At 46.7% G+C, this 25,976-nt stretch overlaps 1 protein-coding gene across 4 annotated transcripts in view; it reads right to left on the bottom strand.

The window, feature by feature from the left end:
• Positions 1-25,976, bottom strand: part of cfap65 (cilia and flagella associated protein 65) — a 282,488-nt gene that overhangs the window by 248,559 nt on the left and 7,953 nt on the right. For all 4 annotated transcript variants that reach the window (XM_070875227.1, XM_070875229.1, XM_070875228.1 and 1 more), the window contains exons 2-5: positions 14,109-14,183; positions 9,387-9,574; positions 7,833-7,935; positions 141-307 (exon numbers count right to left, since the gene is read on the bottom strand). In XM_070875227.1, the coding sequence (XP_070731328.1) occupies positions 141-307; positions 7,833-7,935; positions 9,387-9,574; positions 14,109-14,174 (524 nt within the window). In that variant the 5' untranslated portion in view covers positions 14,175-14,183. The remainder of the gene's footprint in view (positions 1-140; positions 308-7,832; positions 7,936-9,386; positions 9,575-14,108; positions 14,184-25,976) is intronic.

Genomic DNA, 25,976 nt, shown 5'->3' with positions numbered 1-25,976 from the left:
CAGCCAGAGGAAACATCCTCCCTGCATCTACCCTGTCAAGCCCTGTTAAGATACAGATGAGCCATGATCTCATTGAATGGCGGAACAAGCTCGAGGGGCTGAATGGCCTCCTCTTGTTGCGACGGTCCTATGGTCCTTACCTATTGTTGTGCAAGTAAAGCGTGGTCTCGGAGCTTTCGAAGACGGCACAGGCTGGCATGGACACCAAATCGGGTATCTGCACATCGTGGAAGGGCAGGGCAGCACGGAGGCGAATAGAAAATGACCCAGTTTTCGTCTCAAACACGATCTCATCCTCATAATCTTTCTGCATGGGACAAAATACAAGGCGAAAGCATCTCACTTGAGCGGTGGGGGGGGGGGGGGGGGGGGAGGGGGTAAGGAGGGGGGAGACATCCTTTTACCTTCAACGTAAGATCACACAAGAGGGTACGTCCATCCCGCTCACTCCATCATCATCCAGATTCTGTATCAGAACCCAATCCCACCATTGCTCATCTTTTTCCTCGCTTCAACCCACATCCCTCCAATCCCCACTGAATCAGGACGCAATTCAATTCCCTTCATGATCAGTGGGTATCCCTCTCTCGCCTCTGAGTCAGTAGGTTGTGGGTTCAATTCCCACTCCAGAAATGTGAGTACAAAAAATGTAGGCTGACACTCCCAGTGCAGAGCTGAGGGGTACTGCTGGAGGTGGCGTCTTTTGGATGAGGTTAAACCAAGGTCCCGTCTGCTCTTTCACGTGGACGTAAAAGATCCCATAGCACTATTTCGAAGAAGAGCAGGGGAGTTATCCACGGTGTCCTGGCCAATATTTATCCCTCAATTAACATAGCAAAAAACAGATTATAAGAACATTATCTCATTGCTGTATGTGGGAGCTTGCTGTGCGCAATGTGGCTACCGCATTTCTTACAACGACTAGACTTCAAAAGTACTTCATTGACTGTAAACCATTTTGGGACATCCAGTGGACGTGAAAGGTGCTATATAAATGCGAGTCTTTCTTCCTTTCTGTTCCTAGATTCTCCATCACAAAGACTACCTCTTAGCATCCTCCTCACAGCTGGGTGACAGTGTGAGCTGCGAGGAGGATGCTAAGAGGCTACAGGATGACTTGGACAGGTTAGGTGAGTGGGCAAATGCATGGCAGATGCATTATAATGTAGATAAATGTGAGGTTATCCACTTTGGTGACAAAAAGGAAGGCAGAATATTATCTGAATGGCGATTAGGAAAAGGGGAGATACAATGAGACCTGGGTGTCATTGTACATCAGTGTTTCCACCTCCGAGACACTGCCTGGCTCCACCCCCCACCTCAGCCTATCTGCTGCGTAAACACGCACCTATAACTGTTCTAATGCTCTCTTGACCTGTCACCCCCTTCATTCTCCATACTCATCAGCTCATCCCAAACTTTGCTGTTGTATCCTATGCTATATGTCTCTGCAAGATCCTGCAAATCCTCTGGGAGAACAGACGCACCAACATTAGCGTCCTCGACCAGGCCAACGTCCCCAGCACCGAAGCACTGACCACACGTGATCAGCTCCGCTGGGCAGGCCACATTGTTTGCATGCCTGACACAAGACTCCCAAAGCATGCGCTCTACTCGGAACTCCTACACGGCAAATGAGCCCCAGGTGGGCAGAGGAAACGTTTCAAGGACACCCTCAAAGCCTCCTTGATAAAATGCAACATCCCCACCAACACCTGGGAGTCCCTGGCCAAAGATCGCCCGAGGTGGAGGAGGTGCATCCAGGAGGGCGCTGAGCACCTCGAGTCTCGTCGCCGAGTGCATGCAGAAAACAAGCGCAGGCAACGGAAGGAACGTGCGACAAACCAGACTCCCCACCTACTCTTTCCCTCAACTACTGTCTGTCCCACCTGTGACAGAGATTGTGGTTCCCGTATTGGACTGCTCAGTCACATAAGAACTCACTTTTAGAGTGAAAGCAAGTCTGCCTTGATTTTGAGGGACTGCCTATGATGATGATGACGATATACCAAGACTCACTTACCCATCACCATTAACCTGGAGGTACATTCGGCTGAAGAAGAGCTTTAATCCATTTGATCTCATCCTTCCAGAATACCAATCTTAACATGTCCTCACTACGGCATCTTACTGGGTTTTTCCTGTGTGGCTCAGTGAGTAGCACCCACGCCTCTGAACAGAAGGTTGTGGGTTCAAGTCGCACTCCAGACACTCCAGTGGAGTACTGAGGGAGCGCTGCACTGGCAGAGGCGCCGTCTTTCGGATGAGATGTTAAACCAAGATTGCTCTCTCAGGTCAATGTAAATGACCGCGTGGCACTATTTCGAAGAAGAGCAGAGGTGTTCTCCCCAGTATCCCGGCCAATATTTATCCCTTAATCAACATCATTATCTGGTCATTAACACATTGTTGTTTGTGGGAGCTTGCTGTGCACAAATTGGCTGCTGCGTTTCCGACATTACAACAGTGACTACACTTCAAAAAGTACATCATTGGCAGAAAAGCACTTTGGGAAAGGCTCTATATAAATGCAAGTCTTTCCTTTTGTTTAAACAAGTCCAGTGCCCTACCTTTCCTGGCTACCTGCTCTGTTAATCACTCTCTGTATAAACACACTCTGGTGTTTGTCCTTAAAACATTCGCCACAATTCTGAATCTGTGGCCTCCGACCCTGCTACCCTTGAACATCTGAAAATATAATGGGGCCAACATTCGGCCTCCCGATAAAGCCTCTGGCGGTGCGGAATGGCTGTCATTAGCGAAATGCGTCGTTAGGAGGGAAATTCACCTCCACAAGTCTTCCGGCCACTCCTTGTTGGTCGGCGACACGGCCAACCTTAAAGGGGAGGTGGCGCTGTCAGCAACGCCATTTTACTTTTTTTGGCGGCCGACTACCAGGTTGGGCCGACAATTATGACCTTGGGTGCCAGGACATTGGCCTGGCCGAAACCCTCCCTGGTGGCCCAGTGGACCCAACTTTAAAACATGTAGAGCTCGCAGCGGCACTCCCCTTTAACTGGAAGGGAGAGAGGTTGTGACGCACCAGCACGATGAAGTCACCAGCCTGGCACTGATGACCGACAGCGGCGGACACTCCGTCCCGCCTCCACTTCCGCCCCGCTAGTGATGGTCACTTCCTTCCCATTCCCACTTCTGCCCCCATTATGACTGACTTCTTCCCCGCTCGAAAAAAAAATGACAAAGAGCCGATTTTCGCAGGATGGGCCCAAAACACAACAAAAAACAGTAGGTGCGACCTATTTCCAGCGGGGTGAACTTCGACCCCAATGTTTCTAGTTTACTCTAACCTGTTACATATCTTATCCATCTCATTAAGGTCCACACTTTGAGGTCAAATATCCCTTAGTTTGCTAAGTCGTTCCTCACAACTCGTCCCACTTAACACCACTGAAGAGCCTCATTGCACCACCTCCAGCGCATAGACATCACCCTCACGGCATGGCGACTGTAAAATTGTAATCATGATGAGTAGTGGGAGTTGTGTACAGACCACCAAACCGTGGTAATGAGGTTGGGGATGGCATCAAACAGGAAATTAGGGATGCGTGCAATAAAGGTACAGCAGTTATCATGGGTGACTTTAATTTACATATAGATTGGGCTAACCAAACTGGTAGCAATACGGTGGAGGAGGATTTCCTGGAGTGTATAAGGGATGGTTTTCTAGACCAATATGTTAAGGAACCAACTAGAGAGCAGGCCATCCTCGACTGGGTGTTGTGTAATGAGAGAGGATTGGTCCCTTAGAAGATGAGAAGGGGGATTTAATAATGGGAAATGTGGAAATGGCTGAGACCTTAAACAATTATTTTGCTTTGGTCGTCACAGTGGAAGACACAAAAACCATGCCAAAAATTGCTGGTCACAGGAATGTGGGAAGGGAGGACCTGGAGACAATCACTATCACTAGGGGGGTAGTGCTGGACAGGCTAATGGGACTCAAGGTAGACAAGTCCCCTGGTCCTGATGAAATGCATCCCAGGGTATTAAAAGAGATGGCGGAAGTTATAGCAGATGCATTCGTTATAATCTACCAAAATTCTCTGGACTCTGGGGAGGTACCAGCGGATTGGAAAGCAGCTAATGTAACGCCTCTGTTTAAAAAAAGGGGGCAGACAAAAGGCAGGTAACTATAGGCTGGTTAGTTTAACACCTGTAGTGGGGAAAATGTTTGAGGCTATCATTAAGGAAGAAATAGCGGGACATCTAGATAGGAATAGTGCAATCAGGCAGACGCAGCATGGATTCATGAAGGGGAAATCATGTTTAACTAATTTACTGGAATTCTTTGAGGATATAACGAGCATGGTGAATAGAGGTGTACCAATGGATGTGGTGTATTTAGATTTCCAAAAGGCATTCGATAAGGTGCCACACAAAAGGTTACTGCAGAAGATAAAGGTACACGGAGTCAGAGGAAATGTATTAGCATGGATAGAGAATTGGCTGGCGAACAGAAAGCAGAGAGTCGGGATAAATGGGTCCTTTTCGGGTTGGAAATCGGTGGTTAGTGGTGTGCCACAGGGATCGGTGCTGGGACCACAACTGTTTACAATATACATAGATGACCTGGAAGAGGGGACAGAGTGGACTGTAACAAAATTTGCAGATGACACTAAGATTAGTGGGAAAGCGGGTTGTGTAGAGGACACAGAGAGGCTGCAAAAAGATTTAGATAGGTTAAGCGAATGGGCTAAGATTTGGCAGATGGAATACAATGTCGGAAAGTGTGAGGTCATCCACCTTGGGAAAAAAAAACAGTAAAAGGGAATATCATTTGAATGGGGAAAAATTACAACATGCTGAGGTGCAGAGGGACCTGGGGGTCCTTGTGCATGAATCCCAAAAAGTTAGTTTGCAGGTGCAGCAGGTAATCAGGAAGGCGAATGGAATGTTGGCCTTCATTACGAGAGGGATGGAGTACAAAAGCAGGGAGGTCCTGCTGCAACTGTATAGGGTATTGGTGAGGCCGCACCTGGAGTACTGCGTGCAGTTTTGGTCACCTTACTTAAGGAAGGATATACTGGCTTTGGAGGGGGTACAGAGACGATTCACTAGGCTGATTCCGGAGATGAGGGGGTTACCTTATGATGATAGATTGAGTAGACTGGGTCTTTACTCGTTGGAGTTCAGAAGGATGAGGGGTGATCTTATAGAAACATTTAAAATCATGAAAGGGATAGACAAGATAGAGGCAGAGAGGTTGTTTCCACTGGTAGGGGAGACTAGAACTATGGGGCACAGCCTCAAAATACGGGGGAGCCAATTTAAAACCGAGTTGAGAAGGGATTTCTTCTCCCAGAGGGTTGTGAATCTGTGGAATTCTCTGCCCAAGGAAGCAGTTGAGGCTAGCTCATTGAATGTATTCAAGTCACAGATAGATAGATTTTTAACCAAGAAGGGAATTAAGGTTTACGGGGAGAGGGCGGGTAAGTGCAGCTGAATGGCGGAGCAGGCTCGAGTTCTTATGTTCTTATGTTTTTATGTTTTTATGTTCTTATTAATTAGCAATCTTGTTGTGCGAGGCCTCTTAGGGAAGAGTGACCATAATATGGTAGAATTCTTCATTAAGATGGAGAGTGACACAGTTAGTTCAGAGACTAGGGTCCTGAACTTAAAGAAAGGTAACTTCGATGGTATGAGACGTGAATTGGCTAGGATAGACTGGCGATAGATACTCAAAGGGTTGACAGTGGATAAGCAATAGCAGACAGTTAAAGATCACATGGATGAACTTCAACAATTGTACATCCCTGTCTGGCATAAAAATAAAACAGGAAAGGTGGTTCAACCGTGGCTAACAAGAGAAATTAGGGATTGTGTTAAATCCAAGGAAGAAGCATATAAATTGACCAGAAAAAGCAGCAAACCTGAGGACTGGGAGAAATTTAGAATTCAGCAGAGGAGGACAAAGGGTTTAATTAGGAGGGGGAAAGTAGAGTATTAGAGTAAGCTTGCAGGGAACATAAAAACTGACTGCAAAAGCTTCTATAGATATGTGAAGACAAATGTAGGTCCCTTGCAGTCAGAATCAGGTGAATTTATAATGGGGAACAAAAAATGGCAGACCAGTTGAACAAATACTTTGGTTGTGTCTTCATGAAGGAAGACACAAATAACCGTCCGGAAATATTAGGGGGCCGAGGGTCTAGCAAGAAGGAGGAACTGAAGGAAATCCTTATTAGTCAGGAAATTGTGTTAGGGAAATTGGTGGGATTGAAGGCTGATTGGGCAGGTTAGATGCAGGAAGAATGTTTCCAATGTTGGGGAAGTCCAGAACCAGAGGTCAAAGTCCAAGGATAAGGAGTAAGCCATTTAGGACCGAGATGAGGAGAAACTTCTTCACTCAGAGAATTGTGAACCTGTGGAATTCCCTACCACAGAAAGTTGTTGAGGCCAGTTTGTTAGATATATTAAAAAGGGAGTTAGATGTGGCCCTTACGGCTAAAGGGATCAAGGGTATGGAGAGAAAGCAGGAAAGGGGTACTGAAGTTGCATGATCGGCCATGATCATATTGAATGATGGTGCAGACTTGAAGGGCCGAATGGCCTACTTCTGCACCTATTTTCTATGTTTCTATGTACAGACCCTGGGAGGCCGAGATTTCTGGGCCAATAAAACCCCAGCCAGTTGGGTTCGGGGGATCCACGATGAGGCAGGTAGTTGTGAGCCTGGTGGATGAACTGGTAATGTGTAGTGTGATTGTTAAACCTTTGCTAATAAACCAACACGTTCTTAATAGCAATGTGTTGCTATGAATTCTTAAGTAAAGAATCCGTGAAGCAAATACATTACAGCAACCAGCACTGTACGCACAGGTGTTAAAACCTGCCAGTTTCAGGGTGGCAGTAGCAGGAGGCCTTGGAGTAGGTCAACTACTTTTGGATAAGACGTTAAACCGAGGTCCCGTCTGCTCTCTCAGGTGGACGCAAAAGATGCCATGGCACTATTTCTAACAAGAGCAGGGGAGTTATCTCCGGTGTCCTGGTCAATATTTATCCCCCAATCAACATCACTGGAAAAAAAAAATTATCTAGTCATTGTCACGTTGCTGTTTGTGGGAGCTTGCTGTGCACAATTTGGCTGCCGCGTTTTATAGAATCATTGAAATTTTCAGCAGAGAAGGAGGCCATTCAATCCATCGTGTCTGTGCTGGCTGAAAAGAACTATCTAGCCTAATCCAACTTTCCAACTCTTGATCCATAGCTTTGGAAACTAGAGTACTTCAAGAGCATATCCAAGTACTTTTTAAATAAAATGAGCATTTTTACCTCTACCACCCTGTCAGGCAGTGAGTTCTAGACCCGCACCATGGCTGAAAAAAATTCTCCTCAACTTCCCTCTAATCCTTCTACCAATTACTTTAAATCCATGCCCACTGGTTATTGACCTCTCTGCTAGGGGAAATAGGTCCTGCCTATCCCACTCTATCTAGGCTCCTCATAATTTTATACTCCTCAATCAACTCTCCCCTCAAACTCCTCTGTTCCAAAGTAAACAACCACAGCCTATCCAATCTTTCCTCATAGCTAAAATTCTCCAGTCCTGGCAACATCCTCGTAAATCTCCTCTGTACCCTCTCTAGCGCAATCACACCTTTCCTACATTACAACAGTGTCTGCACTTCAAAAGTACTTTATTGGCTGTAAAGCGCATTGAGACGTCCTGAGGTTGTGAAAGGCGCTATATAAATGCAAGTCTTTCTTTACTTAGCTTGCTGCATGTCATAGAGAGATCTTGTAGAAGGGACAGGGATATAATATAAAAATGAAACTGAAATATGAAATAACGAGAGCCAATATTTGTTTACCTTCTCAAGAGCACAGAAAGTGATTGGCAGAGAGTATGAGATCCCTGCACTCAAGACCAACGGCTGTGGGAACAGCGTAGTGAAGAATTTTGTGGACGGAGGCCTGTGAAACAAAAGGGGCAGATTTATAAACAACAACATCTTGCATTTATATAGCGCCTTTAATGTAGTAAAAAGTCCAAAAGCACTTCACGGGAGCTATTATCAAACAGAATTTGACACCGAGGCGCATAAGGAGATATCATGTCTGGAAAGAGGTAGGTTTCAAGGAGAGTCTTAAAGGAGGAGAGAGAGGTGGAGAGGCGGAGAGGTTTAGGGAGGGAGTTCCAGAGCTTAGGGCCCAGGCAGCTGAAGGCACAGCCACCGATTGTGGAGTGATTATAATCAGGAATGCCCAAGAGGCCGGAATTAGAGGAGCGCAGGTATCTCGAAGGGTTGGAGGGTTGGAGGATGTTACAGAGATAGGGAGGGGGCAAGGACATCGAGGGATTTGAACACAAGCAGGAGAATTTTAAAACATATTTAAAATGTATTAGGCTCCAATTCAAACATTGAAATGATTGGAGTACAGTGTTCAATTTTGGGCACCACACTTTCGGAAGAATGTCAATGGAACCAGGGTTGAGGGACTTCAGTTACGTGGACAGACTAGAGAAGCTGGGATTGTTCTCCTTAGAGCAGCGATGAGTAAGGAGAGATTTAATAGAGGCGTTCAAAATCATGGAGACTAAATAAGCAGCAGCTTTTTCCACTAACAAGAGTGTCGGTAACCAGAGGACGCAGATTTAGGGTAATTGGTAAAAGAGCCAGAGGAGATGAGAAGAATTATTTTTATGTGGTGAATTGTCATGATCTGGAATGCGCTGCCTGAATGGGCGGTGGAAGCAGATTCAATAGTAACTTTCAAAAGAGAATTGGGTCTATGTATACTAGTTAGGCCACAGCTAGAGTATTCTGTGTAGTCCTGGTCACCACATTACAGGAAAGATGTGATTGCACTAGAGAGGGTACAGAGGAGATTTATGACAATGTTGCCTGGACTGGAGAATATTAGTTATGAGGACAGATTGGATAGGTTGGGGTTGTTTTCTTTGGAACAGAGGAGGCTGAGGGGAGACCTTATTGAGGTGTATAAAATTATGAGGGGCCTAGACAGAGTGGATAGGACGTACCTATTTTCCTTAGCAGAGGGGTCAACAAGCAGGAGGCATGGATTTAAAGTAATTGATAGAAGGTTAAGAGGGGATTCGAGGGGAAATTACTTCACCCAGAGGGTGATGGGGGTCTGGAACTCACTGCCTGAAAGGGTGGTAGAGGCAGAAACCCTCACCACATCTAAAAAGTACTTGGATGTGCACTTGAAGTGTCGTAACCTACAGGGCTGCAGACCAAGAGCTGGAAAGTGGGATTAGGCTGGGTAGCTCTTTTTTCGGCTGGCACAGGTACGATAGGCCAAAATGGCCTACTTCTGTGCCATAAATTTGCACGATTCTATGTAAAAATGTTTTTTTATCAGTGCGTTAAAGCTCCTGCAAAGGTGTTCCAAAAACTCACCTGTACTTGAGTTTTTGAGTTTTGAACTGGACGTTCTTTAATATTAGATGTTTTGTGGATTCTACCCCCAGCTCCCAGTTGAGCCACTCCAGATGCTCCATGACCTCAATGCCAGAAAAGTTTGATTTGATTCCCTTGCTCTTTTTCTTCCCTGAGATTTCGGTGCTGGCCAGGCTGTGAACATTCCACTGCGGAGAAGTCAGAGGCAAAGTGTTAACAGCCTACAAGATACAGAAACAGGTACACCACCGCAAGCTTGGCGTCGTCTGGGCAATCAAAAAGAAAAATCAGAGGTCCTACATCCAGTTTAATGTGACGCAAGTTCAGCCAGCAAAACCTCCAGAACACAGCATTAAGTCGGTAATTTGTCAATGATTGCCTTCGGCTGCCTGGGCCCTAAGCTCTAGAATTCCCTCCCTAAACCTCTCCACCTCTCTCTCCTTTAGGACGCTCCTTAAAGCTACCTCTTTGACCAAGCTTTTGGTCACCTGCCCCGATATACCCTGTGGCTCGATGGCAATTTTAAGAACATAAGAAATAGGAGCAGGAGGAGGCCATTTGGCCCCTCGAACCTGCTCTGCCATTCAATAAGATCATGGTTGATCTGATCTTGGGCTCGGCTCCATTTCATTGCCCGGTCCCCATAACCCTTCACTCCTTTATCGCTCAAAAATCCATCTATCGCCACCTTAAATATATTCAATGACCCGGTCTCCACACCTCTCTGGGGCAGAGAATTCCACAGACTCAGGACCCTCAGAGAAGAAATTCCTCCTCATCTGTTTTAAATGGGCAACCCTTCGTTTCCCACTAGGGGAAACAGCCTCCCTGAATCTACCTCAACAAGCCCCCTCAGAATCTTGTAAGTTTCAATAAGATCACCTCTCATTCTTCTAAACTCCAATGAGTATCGGCCCAAGCTGCTCCACCTTCCTTCATAAATCGACCACTTCATCTCAGGAATTTCAACCTAGTGAACCTTCTCTGAACTGCCTCCAATGCAAGTATCGAGGAGGAGGAAGCGTCGGAGAGGCCTGTAAAAGGCCCAGCGGGAGTCCGGGGATCGGCGGCAGAGTCGAGAAGGAGGTGGCGTCAGAGAGGCCAGCCGGTGCACGAGCAGAAGGTAAACAAAGAAGCAGAAAAAAAAAATCGAACGGTGACATCACAGCCAAGGGGGTAAGTGATTGGCTGGTGATTGGTGAGTAGTTTTTCTTTTTCTTTTCCCTATCAGTAGGTAACCTTTATCATTGTTGTTGCCAAATTAAGTTAATCTAGGGGTTTGGGGGTGCAGGCTCGAAGGGCCAAATGGCCTACTCCTGCACCTATTTTTTTCTATGTTAAGTCATGGCAGGAGAGCTCGGACACGTGTTATGCTCCTCCTGTGCCATGTGGGAAGTCATGGACGCTTCCAGCGTCCCTGACGACTACATGTGCAGGAAGTGTATCCTGCTGCAGCTCCTGACAGACCGCATTGCGGCACTGGAGCTGCAGGTGGATTTACTCTGGAGCATCCGCGATGCTGAGGATGTCGTGAATAGCACGTTTAGTAAGTTGGCCACATGGCTGGTAAAGGGTACACAGCCAGATAAGGGATGGGTAACCAACAGGAAGAGCATGGAAGGGAGGTAGTGCAAGGGTCCCCTGCGGTCATCCCCCTGCAAAATAGATACACCGCTTTGGGTACTGTTGAGGGGGATGACTTATCAGGGGAAAGCACCAGCAGCCAGTTTCATGGCACCGTGGATGGCTCTGCTGCACAGGAGGGCAGGAAAAAGAGTAAGAGAGCTATCGTGGTAGGGGATTCTATTTTAAGGGGAATAGATAGGCGTTTCTGCTGCCGCAACCGAGACTCCAGGATGGTATGTTGCCTCCCTGGTGCAAGGGTCAAGGATGTCTCAGAGCAGGTGCAGGACATTTTGAAGGGGGAGGGTGAACAGCCATTTGTCATGGTGCATATAGGTACCAACGATATAGGTAAAAAGCGGGATGAGGTCCTACAAGCTGAATTTAGGGAGCTAGGAAATAAATTGAAAAATAGGACCTCAACGGTAGTCATCTCAGGATTGCTACCAGTGCCACGTGCTAGTCAGAGTAGGAATCGCAGCATAGCTCAGATGAATACGTGGCTTGAGGAGTGGGGCAGAAGGGAGGGATTCAAATTCCTGGGACATTGGAACCAGTTCTGGGGGAGGTGGGACCAGTACAAACCGGACGGTCTGCACCTGGGCAGGACCGGAACCAATGTCCTAGGAGGAGTGTTTTCTAGTGCTGTTGGGGAGGGTTTAAACAAATATGGGAGGGGGATGGAAACCTATGCAGGGAGACAGAGGGAAGTAAAATAGGGGCAGAGGCAAAAGGTAGAAAGAAAAAAAGTAAAAGTGGAGGGCAGAGAAACCCAAGGCAAAAATCAAAAAGGGCCATATTGTAGCAAAATTCTAAAAGGGCAAAGTGTGTTAAAAAGACATGCCTGAAGGTTCTGTGCCTCAATGCGAGGAGTATTCGTAATAAGGTGGACGAATTAACTGCGCAGGCAGTAATTACTGAATATGATATAATTAGCATCACGGAGACATGTCTCCAGGGTGACCAAGGCTGGGAACTCAATATCCAGGGCTATTCAACATTCAGGAAGGATAGACAGAAAGGAAAAGGAGGTGGGGGTAGCGTTGCTGGTTAAAGAGGAAATTAACACAATAGTAAGGAAGGACATTAGCTTGGATGATGTGGCATCTATATGAGTGGAGCTTCAGAATACCAAAGGGCAGAAAACTCTAGTGGGAGTTGTTTACAGACCACCAAACAGTAGTAGTGAGGTTGGGGACAGCATCAAACAAGAAATTAGGAATGCGTGCAATAAAGGTACAGCAGTTATCATAGGCGACGTTAATCTACATATAGATTGGGCTAACCAAACTGGTAGCAATACGATGGAGGAGGATTTCCTGGAGTGCATTAGGGATGGTTTTCTGGACCAATATGTCAAGGAACCAACTGGAGGGCTGGCCATCCTAGACTGGGTGATGTGTAATGAGAAAGGACTAATTAGCAATCTTGTTGTGCGAGGCTCCTTGGGGAAGAGTGACCATAATATGGTAGAATTCTTTATTAAGATGGAGAGTGACAATGTTAATTCAGAGACGAGGGTCCTGAATTTAAGGAAAGGTAACTTCGATGGTATGAGATGTGAATTGGCTAGAATAGACTGGCAAATAATACTTAGAGGGTTGACAGTGGATAGGCAATGGCAAACATTTAAAGATCACATGGATGAACTTCAACAATTGTACATCCCTGTCTGGAGTAAAAATAAAACAGGGAAGGTGGCTCAACCGTGGCTAACAAGGGAAATTAAGGATAGTGTTAAATCCAAGGAAGAGGCATATAAATTGGCCAGAAAAAGCAGCAAACCGGAGGACAGGGAGAAATTTAGAATTCAGCAGAGGAGGACAAAAGGTTTAATTAGGAGGGGGGAAATAGAGTATGAGAGGAAGCTTGCCGGGAACATAAAAACTGACTGCAAAAGCTTCTATAGATATGTGAAGAGAAAAAGATTAGTGAAGACAAACGTAGGTCTCTTGTAGTCAGATTCAGGTGAATTTATAATGGAGAACAAAGAAATGGCAGACCAGTTGAACAAATACTTTGGTTCTGTCTTCACGAAGGAAGACAGAAATAACCTTCCGGAAGTACTAGGGGACCGAGGGTCTAGTGAGGAGGAGGAACTGAAGGATATCCTTATTAGGCAGGAAATTGATGGGATTGAAGGCCGATAAATCCCCGGGGCCTGATAGTCTGCATCCCAGAGTACTTAAGGAAGTGGCCCTAGAAATAGTGGATGCATTGGTGATCATTTCCCAACAGTCTATCGACTCTGAATCAGTTCCTATGGACTGGAGGGTAGCTAATGTAACACCACTTTTTTAATATGAGTCCTTAGGTGGCTGAATAGTCCAATACGAGAACCACAGTCCCCGTCACAGGTGGGACAGATAGTCGGTGAGGGAAAGGGTGGTTGGGACAGGTTTCACATTGTCCGCCTGCCAGACACGAGACTCCCAAAGCAAGCTCTCCACTCGGAACTCCTTCACGGCAAACGAGCCAAAGGTGGGCAGGGGAAATATTTCAAGGACACCCTCAAAGCCTCCCTCATAAAGTGCAACATCTCCGCCAAGACCTGGAAGTCCCTGACCAAAGACCGCTCGAAGTGGAGGAAGTGCATCTGGGAGGGCACTGAGCACCTCGAGTCTCGTTGCCGAGAGCGTGCAGAAATCAAGTGCAGGCAGCGGAAAGAGCGTGCGGCAAACCAGTCCCACCTACCCTTTCCCTCAACGACTGTCTGTCCCACCTGTGACAGGGACTGTGGTTCTCATATTGGATCGTTCAGCCACCTAAGAACTCATTTTAAGAGTGGAAGCAATTCTTTCTCAATTCTGAGGGACTGTCTCTGATGATTTATAGCCCTTAGTTTTGGACTTCCCCCCCCACAAGTGGAAACATCTTCTCTACATCTACCCTATCAAAACCCTTTCAGAATCTTAACGAACTCTATCAAGTCACCCCTCAGCCTTCTCTTTTCTAGTGCAAAGAGCCCCAACCTGTTCAATCTTTCCTGATAGCTATAACCTTTCAGTTTTGGTATCATCCTTGTAAATCTTTTTTGCAACTTCTCATAAATATAAAAAAACAAAGATCCATTCATCACACATTGTATAAAGCACCTACCTGGCAGGTTTTCAGTGCCAGCTCTTGAAAAGGGACAGACTTCATGGAACATGTGGAGGCCAACATGTTTAAACACTGTCAATGTAAAACGAAAGGTTATCAAATTGTGAACATATTCATAGAGAAGTATCAAATCAATGGGAGCCCACGGCAGGAATTGAACAATACCTCTTTATTTCACTCTCCCAAGCCACCCCCTTCCCCCCTCCACTGACTTGAGTGATTTGTTTTTTCACCCAGAGTGTGGTGGGGGTCTGGAACTCACTGCCTGAAAGGGCGGTAGAGGCAGGAACCCTCACTACATTTAAAAGATACTTGGATGTGCACCTGAAGTGCCGCAACCTACAGGGCTATGGACCGATAGCTGGAAAGTGGGATTAGGCTGGATAGCTCTTTGTCGGCCGGCGCAGACACAATGGGCTGAAATGGTCTCCTTCCGTGCTGTAAATTTCTATGATTCTATTCTGTTCTATGATTTCTTTGCTGTATTTGAACATTGTCAGGAAGGAGGTGTTGGTTGGAGTCGGGTATGGAGGCCTGGGAGCAGCGTGGAGACATACCACTGCAAGGCACAGTGCGAGCTGGTGCAGGAGGGCGATAGCAGTGAAGAGTGATGTCATCAAGTTCCAGGTCGGTGATTGGAGCATGGGCAGATTTTGCAGGAGCGACGAGAGACTGTGGAGGGCTGTGATCGGGGCCCAGGAGAGGCGTGAGTTCGGGGCCAGGGGCCCAGGGACATCACGGGCCAGCCCACACTGCGATATGTGTGCGCACTAGGTCCATGCAGCAGAGCAGGTCTCCAATCATCTTGGATAACCCTTGCCACTGGACCTAGCTCTGTCAAGCCCATGTGGTGGCTGATGTGCAACAGCCACCCTATGTTAAAACAATCCACGCACAGGCATCTTCCACCCTTCAGGATGTAGTTCAGGATAAGGAATATTAGGTCCTTCGTTGAACTCATCCTTTTTTGGCGTGGAAGCAAGTCATCCTCATTTCGAGGGACTGCCTATGACTGACTGACTGATAAATTTCTTCAATATACTCACCATCCATCTCTGGATCGTTAAGAGGATTAGTTGGCAAACCTATTTTGACTCACTTGGTCATAGGCACAAGAGACTTCAGACAGTCTTCAAACAGAAAGAACTTGCTTTCAAAGTGCAGTCTCTGTTGTTAAGTAGTGAGACGCAGCAGCCAATTTACACACAAGGTCCTGTGTGCAGCGATTAGATAAATGACCAGATAATCTGTTTTGCATGATGTTGGTTGAGGGATAAGATTTGGCCAAGACACCGGGGAGAACTCCCCTGCGCTTCTTCCAACAGCATCATGGAATCTTTAATCTAGGAGCGTCTCGGTTTAATGTCTTATCCAAAAGATGGCATCTGTAACCATAGAGCGCTCCCTCAGTACTGCATTGAGGTGGCAGCCTAGATTACGTACTTCTGTCTGAAGTGGGCCTTGGCCCTATGATCTTCTGACTCAGAGTAGCACCATTGACACACCAATAGAGGCCACACTGTTCGCATGCCAGACATGAGACTCCCAAAGCAAGTGCTCTATTCGGAACTCCTTCACGGCAAACGAGCCAAAGGTGGGCAGTGGAAACGTTACAAGGACATCCTCAAAGCCTCCTCATAAAATGCAACATCCCCACCGACAGCTGGGAGTCCCTGACCAAAGACCACCCTAAGTGGAGAAAGTGCATCCGGAAGGGTGCTGAGCACCTCGAGTCTCATCGCCGAGAGCGTATAAAAAACAAGCGCAGGCAGTGGAAAGAGCGTGTGGCAAACCAGTCCCACCCACCCCTTCCCTCAACGACTATCTGTCCCACCTGTGACAGGGACTGTGGTTCTCGTATTGGACTGTTCAGCCACCTAAGGACTAATTTTAAGAGTAGAAGCAAGTCTTCCTCGATTGCGAGGGACTGCCTATGATGATGATGATGATGACAATACAGCATCACCTCTTTTTTTCTATGAAGTCTATCACTACTAACTCTGCAGATTCATGCATAGACTGTACCTCATGTTGAAACATTTTCAGAACAAGACACTAACTGAGCTTATTCAGCATCTTATCAACTAAGTTAAAATCAAGAATTTGGAATTTATACAGTGCCTTTAATGTAGAAAATGGTCCAAGGCACTTCAAAGGGGAGAGAAGTGGAGAACAACAATTTGTATTTATATAGCGCCTTTGATGTAGTAAAACATCCCAAGGCGCTTCACAGGAATTTTATAAGTTAAAAATTTGACACCGAGCCACTTAAGAAGAAATTACGGCAGATGACCAAAAGCTTGGTCAAAGGGGTAGGTTTTAAGGAGTGCCTTAAAGGAGGAAAGAGAGGTAGAGAGGCAGGGAGGTTTAGGGAGGGAGTTCCAGAGCTTAGGGCCCAGGCAGCTGAAGGCACGGCCACCAATGGTTGAGCGATTATAATCATGGATGCCCAGGAGGGCAGAATTTGAGGAGCGCAGACATCTCGAGGGGTTGTGAGACTGGAGCAAGATAGGGAGGGGCGAGGCCATGGAGGGATTTGTAAACAAGGATGAGAATTTTGAAATTGAGGTCTTGCATAACCGGGAGCCAATGTAGGTCAGCGAACACAGAAGGTGATGGGTGAGCAGGTCTTGGTGCGACTTAGGACACGGTCTGACGAATTTTGGATGACCTCAATAAATAAAAGGAATAAAGGTAAAAATGCTGAGCAGTGGTGCGAGAGTTAGGAGAGGTAAACGGAAAATTTGATTGAAACAATAAATTTGGAGAAGTTCTTAAAAGGTGAAGGGACATCATCATCATCATCATAAGCAGTCCCTCGGAATCGAGGAAGACTTGCTTCCACTCTTAAAATGAGTTCTTAGATGGCTGAACAGTCCAATACGAGAACCACAGTCCCTGTCATAGGTGGGACAGATAGTGGTTGAGGGAAAGGGTGGATGGGACAGGTTTGCCGCACGTTCTTTCCGCTGCCTGTGCTTGATTTCTGCATGCTCTCGGCGACGAGACTCGAGGTGCTCAGTGCCCTCCCGGATGCACTTCCTCTACTTAGGGCGGTCTTTGGCCAGGGATTCTCAGGTGTCGGTGGGGATGTTGCACTTTATCAGGGAGGCTTTGAGAGTGTCCTTGAAACGTTTCCTCTGCCTACCTTTGGCTCGTTTGCCGTGAAGGAGTTCCGAGTAGAGCGCCTGCTCTGGGAGTCTCGTGTCTGACATGCAAACAATGTGGCCTGCCCAGCGGAGCTGATCTGGTGTGGTCAATGCTTCAACTGAGCCTCATGAAGGGACAAGTGGTGAGGTGAAAGGGTTTTCGGAGGGAGCTACAGAAATAAGATTCAAGAGGATGAAGGTTCTGCCACCAATGGTTGGACGTAGGCCGGAAGTAACATTTTATTGGTGCAACTAAGCGAGTTAGACAGTTGCAAATTCTAATCCCGTTCATTAGCTCTCTCTCGCTAGGTGTGATGTAAGGCAGTGAGATCAGGACACTTTCAACCCGTGATTCTTCTTAAAGGATTGGTCTTTTGTTCAGACCTTGTTATTTATTTTTAGGATTTTAAGATAATTGTCAAAAAGAACCAAAGGGGAGATGAGGAGGAATTTTTTATGCAGCGAGTTGTTGTGATCTGGAACGCGTTGCCTGAAAGGGTGGTAGAAACAGATTCAATAGTAACTTTCAAAAGGAATTGGATGTATCCTTGAAAAGGAAAATATTTACAAGGCTACAGGAAAAGACCAGAGGGAGTGGGACTAATTGGATAGCTCTTTCAAAGAGCCGGCACAGACACGATGGGCCGAATGGCATCCTTCTGTGCTGTGTGATTCTATGAGGGCAACGCTGGAAAGGACACATTTTTTGCCCATCCATAGTTGCCCTGAGAAGGTGGTGGGAGGTCTTCTCCTTCAAACGCTGCAGTCCGTGTGCTGATGGTGCTCCCACAATGGTGATTCTGGTCTCCCATTCTGGTGGCCTAAATGATGGCTAGACTCCAAGGGTTAAATTACGAGGAGAGATTACACAAACTAGGATTGTATTCCTTGGAATTACACAGTTAAGGGGTGATGTGATCAAAGTTTTCGAGATATTAAGGGCAACTGATAGGATAGATAGATACAAACTATTTGCACTGGTTGGGGAGTCGAGGACTAGGGTCCATAGTCTAAAAATCAGAGCCAGGCCTTTCAGGAGTGGTTAGGAAATACTTCTACACATAAAGCATGGTAGAAATTTGGAACTCTCTTCTGCAAATGGTAACTATGCTAGGTCAATTGTTAATTTTAAAATCTGAGATTGAAACATTTTTGTTAACCAAAGATATTAAGGGATATGGGGCAAATGCGGGTATATGGAGTTAGGTCACAGATCAGCCATGACCTCAATGAATGCCGGAACAGGCTAGAGGAGCTAAATGGCCTCCTCCTGTTCCTATGATAGGTAGGGAGTTCCAGGATATTGACCTAGCGATGATGTACCAAGTTTGCCTGTATCCTCACTTGCTCCAAGTCCCATTCACCCATCACCCTACCTGTGCTCGCTGATCTGCATTGGCTCCCGGTCCCTGAATTCCTCCATTTTAACATTTTTATCCTTGTTTCTCACCCCTCCATCTCTGTAACCTTCTCCAATCCTACAACCGTCCAAGATCCCTGCGCTCTTCCAATTCTGGCGCCTTGTGCATCCCAGATTTTCATTGCTCCACCATTGGCAGCCGTGCCTTGAGCTGTCTCAGCCTCAAGCTCTGGAATTCCCTCCCTAAACCTCTCCACTTCTCTTTCCTCATTTAAGACGCCCCTTAAAACCTACCTCTTTGATCAAGCTTTTGGTCACCTGTCCTAATGTCTCCTTATGTGGCTGAGTGCCACATTTTGTCTGATAATGGCTCCTGTGAAGTGCCTTGGGATGTATTAAAGCGCTATATAAATGCAAGTTGTTGTAGTCAGGCACCACACTGTGTAACAATATGCACTGTGATGTCGGACATAGTGTTCTAGTGCTAATAAGTGAACAAACCCCACCCCTCTTTTGCTTATGAATTACGAAAGGTCTTTTACCGTTATCATCAGTGTTTATTGGGTCAAACGGCTGTCACGAGGTACCATTGACTCGTCTCAAAGCTTGACGGGACAGAAGAACATGAGAAGGCCATTCAGCCCATCGAGCCTGATCCACCAATCAATTACATCATGACTGATATGTATTTAAACTCCATTAATCCGCATTGGTTCCGCAGCCTTTAATACGCTTACTCAAAAACAATCTATCGATCTCTTTTTAATTTTCAATTGACCCCCAGCCTCAACAGCTTTTTGGAGGAGATAGTTCCAGATTTCCACTGCTCTTTGTGTGAAGAAGTGCTTCCTGACATCATCCCTGAGTGGCCTAACTCTAATTTTAAGGTTATGCCCCCTTGTTCTGGACTCCCATCCCCTCCCTCCACCACGGGAGAAAATCATTTCTTTCTATCTACTCTACCAACTCCTTTAATCATCTTAAACACCTCGATTAGATCACCCACCTAATCTTCTGTACTCAACTCCATTTACCCGCCTTTGCTCCATGTCCCCTTAGTGTCAGCTGTGGCTCAGCCGATAGCACACTTGCCTCTGAGTCAAAAGGTTGTGGGATCAAGTCCCATTCCAGACACTTGAGCACAAAAATCTAAGGTGAACATCATCATAGGCAATCCCTCGGAATCGAGGAAGATTTGCTTACACTCCTGAAGTGAGTTCTTTGGTGGCTGAACAGTCCAATACAAGAGCCACAGACTCTGTCACAGGTGGGACAGATAGTTGTTGAGGGAAAGGGTGGGTGGGATTGGTTTGCCGCACGCTCCTTCTGCTGCCTGCGCTTGATTTCTGCATGCTCTCGGCGTTGAGACTCGAGGTGCTCAGCGCTCTCTCAGATGCACTTCCTTCACTTAGGGCGGTCTTGGGCCAGGGACTCCCAGATGTCAGTGGGGATGTTGCATTTTATCAGGGAGGCTTTGAGGGTGTCCTTGTAGCGTTTCAGCTGCCCACTTTTGTGAACAACATTACCACTTGTAGTGGTTCCCAATAATTTCCTCACGCCATTTTCATGAACTTTCCGCATGTTTTGCCCTGATGCATACTTGGCAGGTTATTCCAAACATTTATCACTCTTCAAGGATCTAAATTGTTCATACCTTTAGGGTTTCAATAATTGAAGTATATATCCAACATTACTGCTTATTGTCAGCTGTGGCTCAGTGGGTAGCACTCTGAGTCAGAAGATTGTGGGTTCAAGTCCCACTCCAGGCACTTGAACACAAAAATCTAGGTTGATACTCCAGTGCCGTACTGAGGGAGTGCTGCACTATCAGAGGTGCCGTCTTTTGGAGACGTTAAACTGGGGCCCTGGCTGTCCCCTCAGGTAGACGTAAAATATGTCACTATTTTGAAGAAGAGCAGGGGAGTTATCACCGGTGTCCTGGCCAATATTTATCCCTCAATCAACATCACTAAAACAGATTATCTGGACATTATCACAATGCTGTTTGTGGGAGCTTGCTGTGCGCAAGTTGGCGACCGCGTTTCATACATTACAGCAGTGACTATATTTCAAAAGAAAAAGTACTTCATTGGCTGTAAATTGCTTTGGGACGTCCGGTGGTCATGAACGGCGCCATATAAATGCAATTCTTCCTCTTTTTTTAATCTAACAAAAATCCATCAACCTGAGTTTTGATATTTATTAATTGGCCGGGTCTCAATAGCTTTGGGGGAATGGGGGCGGGGGAGGAGAGTGTTCCAGTTTTCCCAGACACAGGCCTGAGAACAAAGAAAGAACAGGACCCGAAAACCTGACAATCAGAACAAACAAGCAAAAAAAAAACTCTAATATTAAGTGACCTTTCAGTTAACTGCAATAATAATCGAGATGATGTTGTCCTTTAAATTGCTCGGCAAGTAAGGCACTCTCCTATTACCAGACTGATGGAATAATATAGTACTGAGCATCAGGCCCAGAATTTATTACAATCTCACAACTCTTACCCTATTCCCCATTTACTTAAGTGGAATTGCTACATATGGTAAATGCAAAACCAATAATTCTGATTAGGTTGAAACATTGCAATCTGCTCATATTATGCTAATGACTTTCTCCCATTGATTAAATAGCAGGTATAAATATTGCTGGGGAGTTAACTTGGCATTTAGAGTTCTGTTAAAAACGAAAGGTTTATGACAACTTCACTGAGTATTTACTGGGATATTTGTGCTCAGAATAATGACATCACAAGTGACCCTCTGCGAGAGACCTCCATATGGGGAATTCTGCAACCCTGTCGCTCAGGCACAATGGAAAGTGTGCAATATTCCCACTGTTTAGACTTAAGCTGCAAACCTAGCCACACCATTCGTGTTTTTGCCCTTCGATCTTAGGTTGTGTCTGGACAATGATTGGAGCAAGGTGAAGCACTGGCCCTGCTGGGGACGGTGGTGAGAGCAAATTGATGGTGATGGATTAGAAGTAGCGCATAAGCGTTGCACAACACTGACTTGAGCTTGGTTGGCTTATGTTCAATTTCTCCCACGGCGTATTGCTGTCAGCATGCTAAACAGATTGACTGACGAGAGATTGTAGTTTTGCTGGCTTAGGACTATTAAGGCCTGTACCTCTCATGACTACCCTCTTTCACCTTGTCCAGGACAGCAGAGCCAGAGGACACAGCCTGTGCTTAAAGGGGGGGGGTAAATTCAAAACTAAATCACCAAATGTCGCACTGGATCTTGCTGCAGAGTGGCATCTTGCAGCATGCGTCGTTAGTTAGACTTTACCCCGCACCCTTCAGCTCGAATATGATTTGCACCGTAACTTGCTGGCAGTGCGAGCTGATAATGGTGCAGCAAGGGTGACAGGGTACCCGGATCCGTATATGACAGCGGGACCAACAGTCTGCCTCCTTAACCAATGACATTTAAGAATAAGAGCTGGGTGCTCTTTGCCTTTCCGAAATTGTTCATTGGTTTTATATGTAACCTTTAGGGCTGCCTACCAAGGGCTAAATGGTTCTTTGTCGGTTGGCGCGGACATGGTGGGCCGAAATGGCCTCCTTCTGCGCTGTAAATTTCTACGTTTCTATGATAGAGAAAGAAACAGAGGAACGACAGAAGGAAATAGAGTGAATTAGAGTCAAGTCAGATACAGGAAGAAAAATAAGGAGAGGGAAAGAAAGATTAATTTAAGAGGGGAAAAAGAGACTGAAAGGAAAAGTAACAAAGAATCTGAAAATGTTAAACTTGCCAATTTTAAAATCTCCAACATCAATTCACTACATGCATCATCATCATAGGCAGTCATCATAGGCAGTCACTCGGAATTGAGGAAGACTACATGCAAGAATGAGATTTAACACTTTAAATTGTTCCCATTCTTGGCTTGCTGACCTACATTAGCTCCCGGTTAAGCAACGCCTCGATTTCAAAATTCTCATTCTTGTTTTCAAATCCCTCCATGGTCACGCCCCTTCCTATCTCTGTAATCTCCTCCAGCTCCAGCTCCACAACCCCCCGCCCCCCAAGGCTCCGCCCCCTCGCTCGCCCACACACCCCCTCCTCCTCCCTGGAGATGTCTGCGCTCCTAATTTCCCCTGCTGAGCATCCATGATTATAATCGCTCAACCATTGGTGGCCCTGCCTTCTGTTGCTTGAGCCTTAAGCTCTGGAATTCCCTGCCAAAACACTCCACCTCGCTCGCCTTGGGACGTTTCACTACGTTAAAGGCTCTATATAAATACAAGTTGTTGTTGTTGTAGTAGAGCAGTTGATTGGTATTGCATTGACAATCATCAGGTTGTTAAAAAGGTACTTATTCTACCAGACTTAATTTCCTGTGGTGAGTTTAATGGGCAATTGATGTGCAAGTTCTTAAAAATAATGGGGAGGTTGGGACAAGATGCCTTAAGCGGAATGGTGTAAATTGACCAGTAAGATCTGGAGAATTGCAACTCGCACACCTCTTAATCCCTGAAGCTGATGGCCGTGGGTCGTTAAGACGCCATTATTTTTCTGGGAAAATCTGGCCCCTTAGCCTTAGACTATGACTCCTGGTAATGGACTTCCCAACATCGGGAACATTTATCCTGCATCTTACCTTTCCAGTCCTTTATATGCTTCTATGAGATCCCCTCTCACTCTTCTAAATTCCAGTGAGTATAACCCTAGTTGATCCAGTCTTTCTTCATATGTCAGTCCTGCCATCCCGGGAATTAGTCTGGTGAACTATCGCTGCACTCCCTCAATCGCAAGCACGTTCTTCCTCAGATTAGGAGAACAAAACTGCACACAATACTCAAGGTGTGGTCTCACCAAGGCCCTGCACAACTGCAGTAAGACCTCCCTGCTCCTATACTCAAATCCTCGCGCTATGAAAGCCAGCATGCCATTTGCTTTCTTTACTGCCTGCTGTACCTGCATGCCCACCTTCAGTGACTGATATAGTACCATGACACCCAGGTCTCGTTGCACCTCCCCTTTTACTAATTTTTCACCATTCAGATAATAATCTGCCTTCCTGTTTTTGCCACCAAAGTGGCTAACGTCACATTTATCCACATTATACTGCATCTGCAGTTGCTCATCCACCTAATGGGCCCAAGTTTCCACACGATAAAAAACGGGCGCCCCTCCGAGCTGGGCTCCTGTTTTTCGCGCCAAAAACGATGCCGGAAAAAAAACATGCGATTCTGGAGCGCCCTGCAGCTCCATGTCTGCTTGGCGCGGCGCCCAGGGGGGCGGAGCCTACACTCGCGCCGATTTTGTAAGTGGGAGGGGGCGGGTACCATTTAAATTAGTTTTTTTCCTGCCGGCAACGCTGCGCGTGTGCGTTGGAGCGTTCGCGCACGCGCAGTGTGAAGGAAACATTGGCACTCGGCCATTTTTGTAGTTCTTTGTAGCTGTTTAATTTTTGAACATTTTTTAATAAAAGCACATTGCCCTCAGCACATCAGCACTGAGGCTTCCTGCAGCAGTGAGAAGGCTGCAGGAAGCCTCAGAAAGTTGAGGCAGCCGTTTCCCTCCTCCCCCCCCCCTCCCCGCCTCCCCGCGGGAACGAACGGATACTTCCCGCCCCTCCCCCCCGCGGGAACGAACGGCTTCCTCCTCCCCCCTCCCCCCCCCCCGGTGGGAATGAACGGCTACTCCCCGCCCCCGCCCCCGCCCCCCCCCCTCCCCCTCCCCCCGCGGGAACAAACGGCTTCCTCCTTCAACCCCCCCCCCCCCTCCTCCTCGCGGGAACGAACGGATACTTCCCGCCCCTCCTCCTCGCGGGAACGAACGGCTTCCTCCTCCCCCCTCCCCCCCCCCCCCCGCGGGAATGAACGGCTACTCCCCGCCCCCGCCCCCCCCCCTCCCCCTCCCCCCGCGGGAACAAACGGCTTCCTCCTTCAACCCCCCCCCCCCCCCCCGCGCCGCGGGAACGAACGGCTGCCTCCTTCCCCCCCCCCCACAGCATTCTCCCTGGCTGAAGCACTTTCACACAGGTAGGAAGATGGTTTATTTAATCTTTTCTTTGCTTATAAATTTTTATTCAGGTTGGATTTATTTGTATAATATTTGTCTAAGTATAAATAAGGATTTATTATAGAATTTAATGACTTCCCCCCCCCCCCCCACCTCGTTCTGGACGCCTAATTTGTAACCTGCGCCTGATTTTTTAATGTGTAGACAAGGTTTTTTCAGTTCTACAAAAATCTTCACTTGCTCCATTCTAAGTTAGTTTGGAGTACGTTTTCACTGTGGAAACTTTCAAATCAGGCGTCAGTGGCCGGACACGCTCCCTTTTGAAGAAAAAATTCTGTTCCAAAGTGGAACTGTTCTACCTGACTAGAACTGCAGAAATAAAAATGTGGAGAATTGCGATTTCTAAGATAGTCCGTTCTCCACCAGTTGCTCCTAAAAATCAGGCGCAAATCATGTGGAAACTTGGGCCCAATCTATCCAAGTCACCCTGCAGCCTCTTAGCATCCCCCTCACAGCTCACATAGCCACCCAGTTTAGTGTCACCTGCAATCTTGGAGATATTACATTCAATTCCTTCGTCTAAATCATTAATGTATATTTTAAATAGCTGAGGTCCCAGCACTGAACCTTGCAGCACCCCACTAGTCACTGCCTGCCATTCTGAAAAGGACTCGTTTATTCCCACTCTTTGCATCCTGTCTGCCAACCAGTTCTCTATCCACCTCAATACATTACCCCCAATACCATGTGCCTTAATTTTGTACACTAATCTCTTGTGTGGGACCGTGTATAAAGCCTTTTGAAAGTCCAAATACACCACATCTACTGGTTCTTCCTTATCTCCACTCTGCTAGTTACATCCTCAAAAAACTCTAGAAGATTTGTCAAGCATGATTTCCCTTTTATAAATTTGTGCTGACTTGGACCGATCCTGTCACTGCTTTCCAAATGCGCTGCTATTACATCTTTAATAATTGATTCCAGCATTTTCCCCACCACCGATGTCAGGCTAACTGGTCTATAATTACCTGTTTTCTCTCTCCCTCCTTTTTTAAAAAGTGGGGTTACATTAGATACCCTCCAGAGTCTATAGAATTTTGGAAAATGACCACCAATGCATCTACTACTTCTAGGGTCACTTCCTAAGTACTCTGGGATGCAGACTATCAGGCCCCGGGGATTTATTGGCCTACAGTCCCATCAGTTTCCCTAACATCAATAAGGATTTTCCTCAGTTCCTCCTTCCCGCTAGACCCTCGGTCGGCTAGTATTTTCGGGAGGGGAGGGGAGAGAGGGGAGGGAGGAAGAGGACGGACTGAGGGAGGGGAGAGAGGGGAGGGGAGGGAGGGGAGAGAGGGGAGGGGAGGGAGGGGAGAGAGGGGAG

Source organism: Pristiophorus japonicus, chromosome 3 (assembly GCF_044704955.1).
Source record: "Pristiophorus japonicus isolate sPriJap1 chromosome 3, sPriJap1.hap1, whole genome shotgun sequence".
NCBI lineage: Eukaryota > Metazoa > Chordata > Chondrichthyes > Pristiophoridae > Pristiophorus > Pristiophorus japonicus.
The sequence above is the reverse complement of the archived record's forward strand: the minus strand, read 5'-3'. Positions and strand labels throughout refer to the sequence as shown.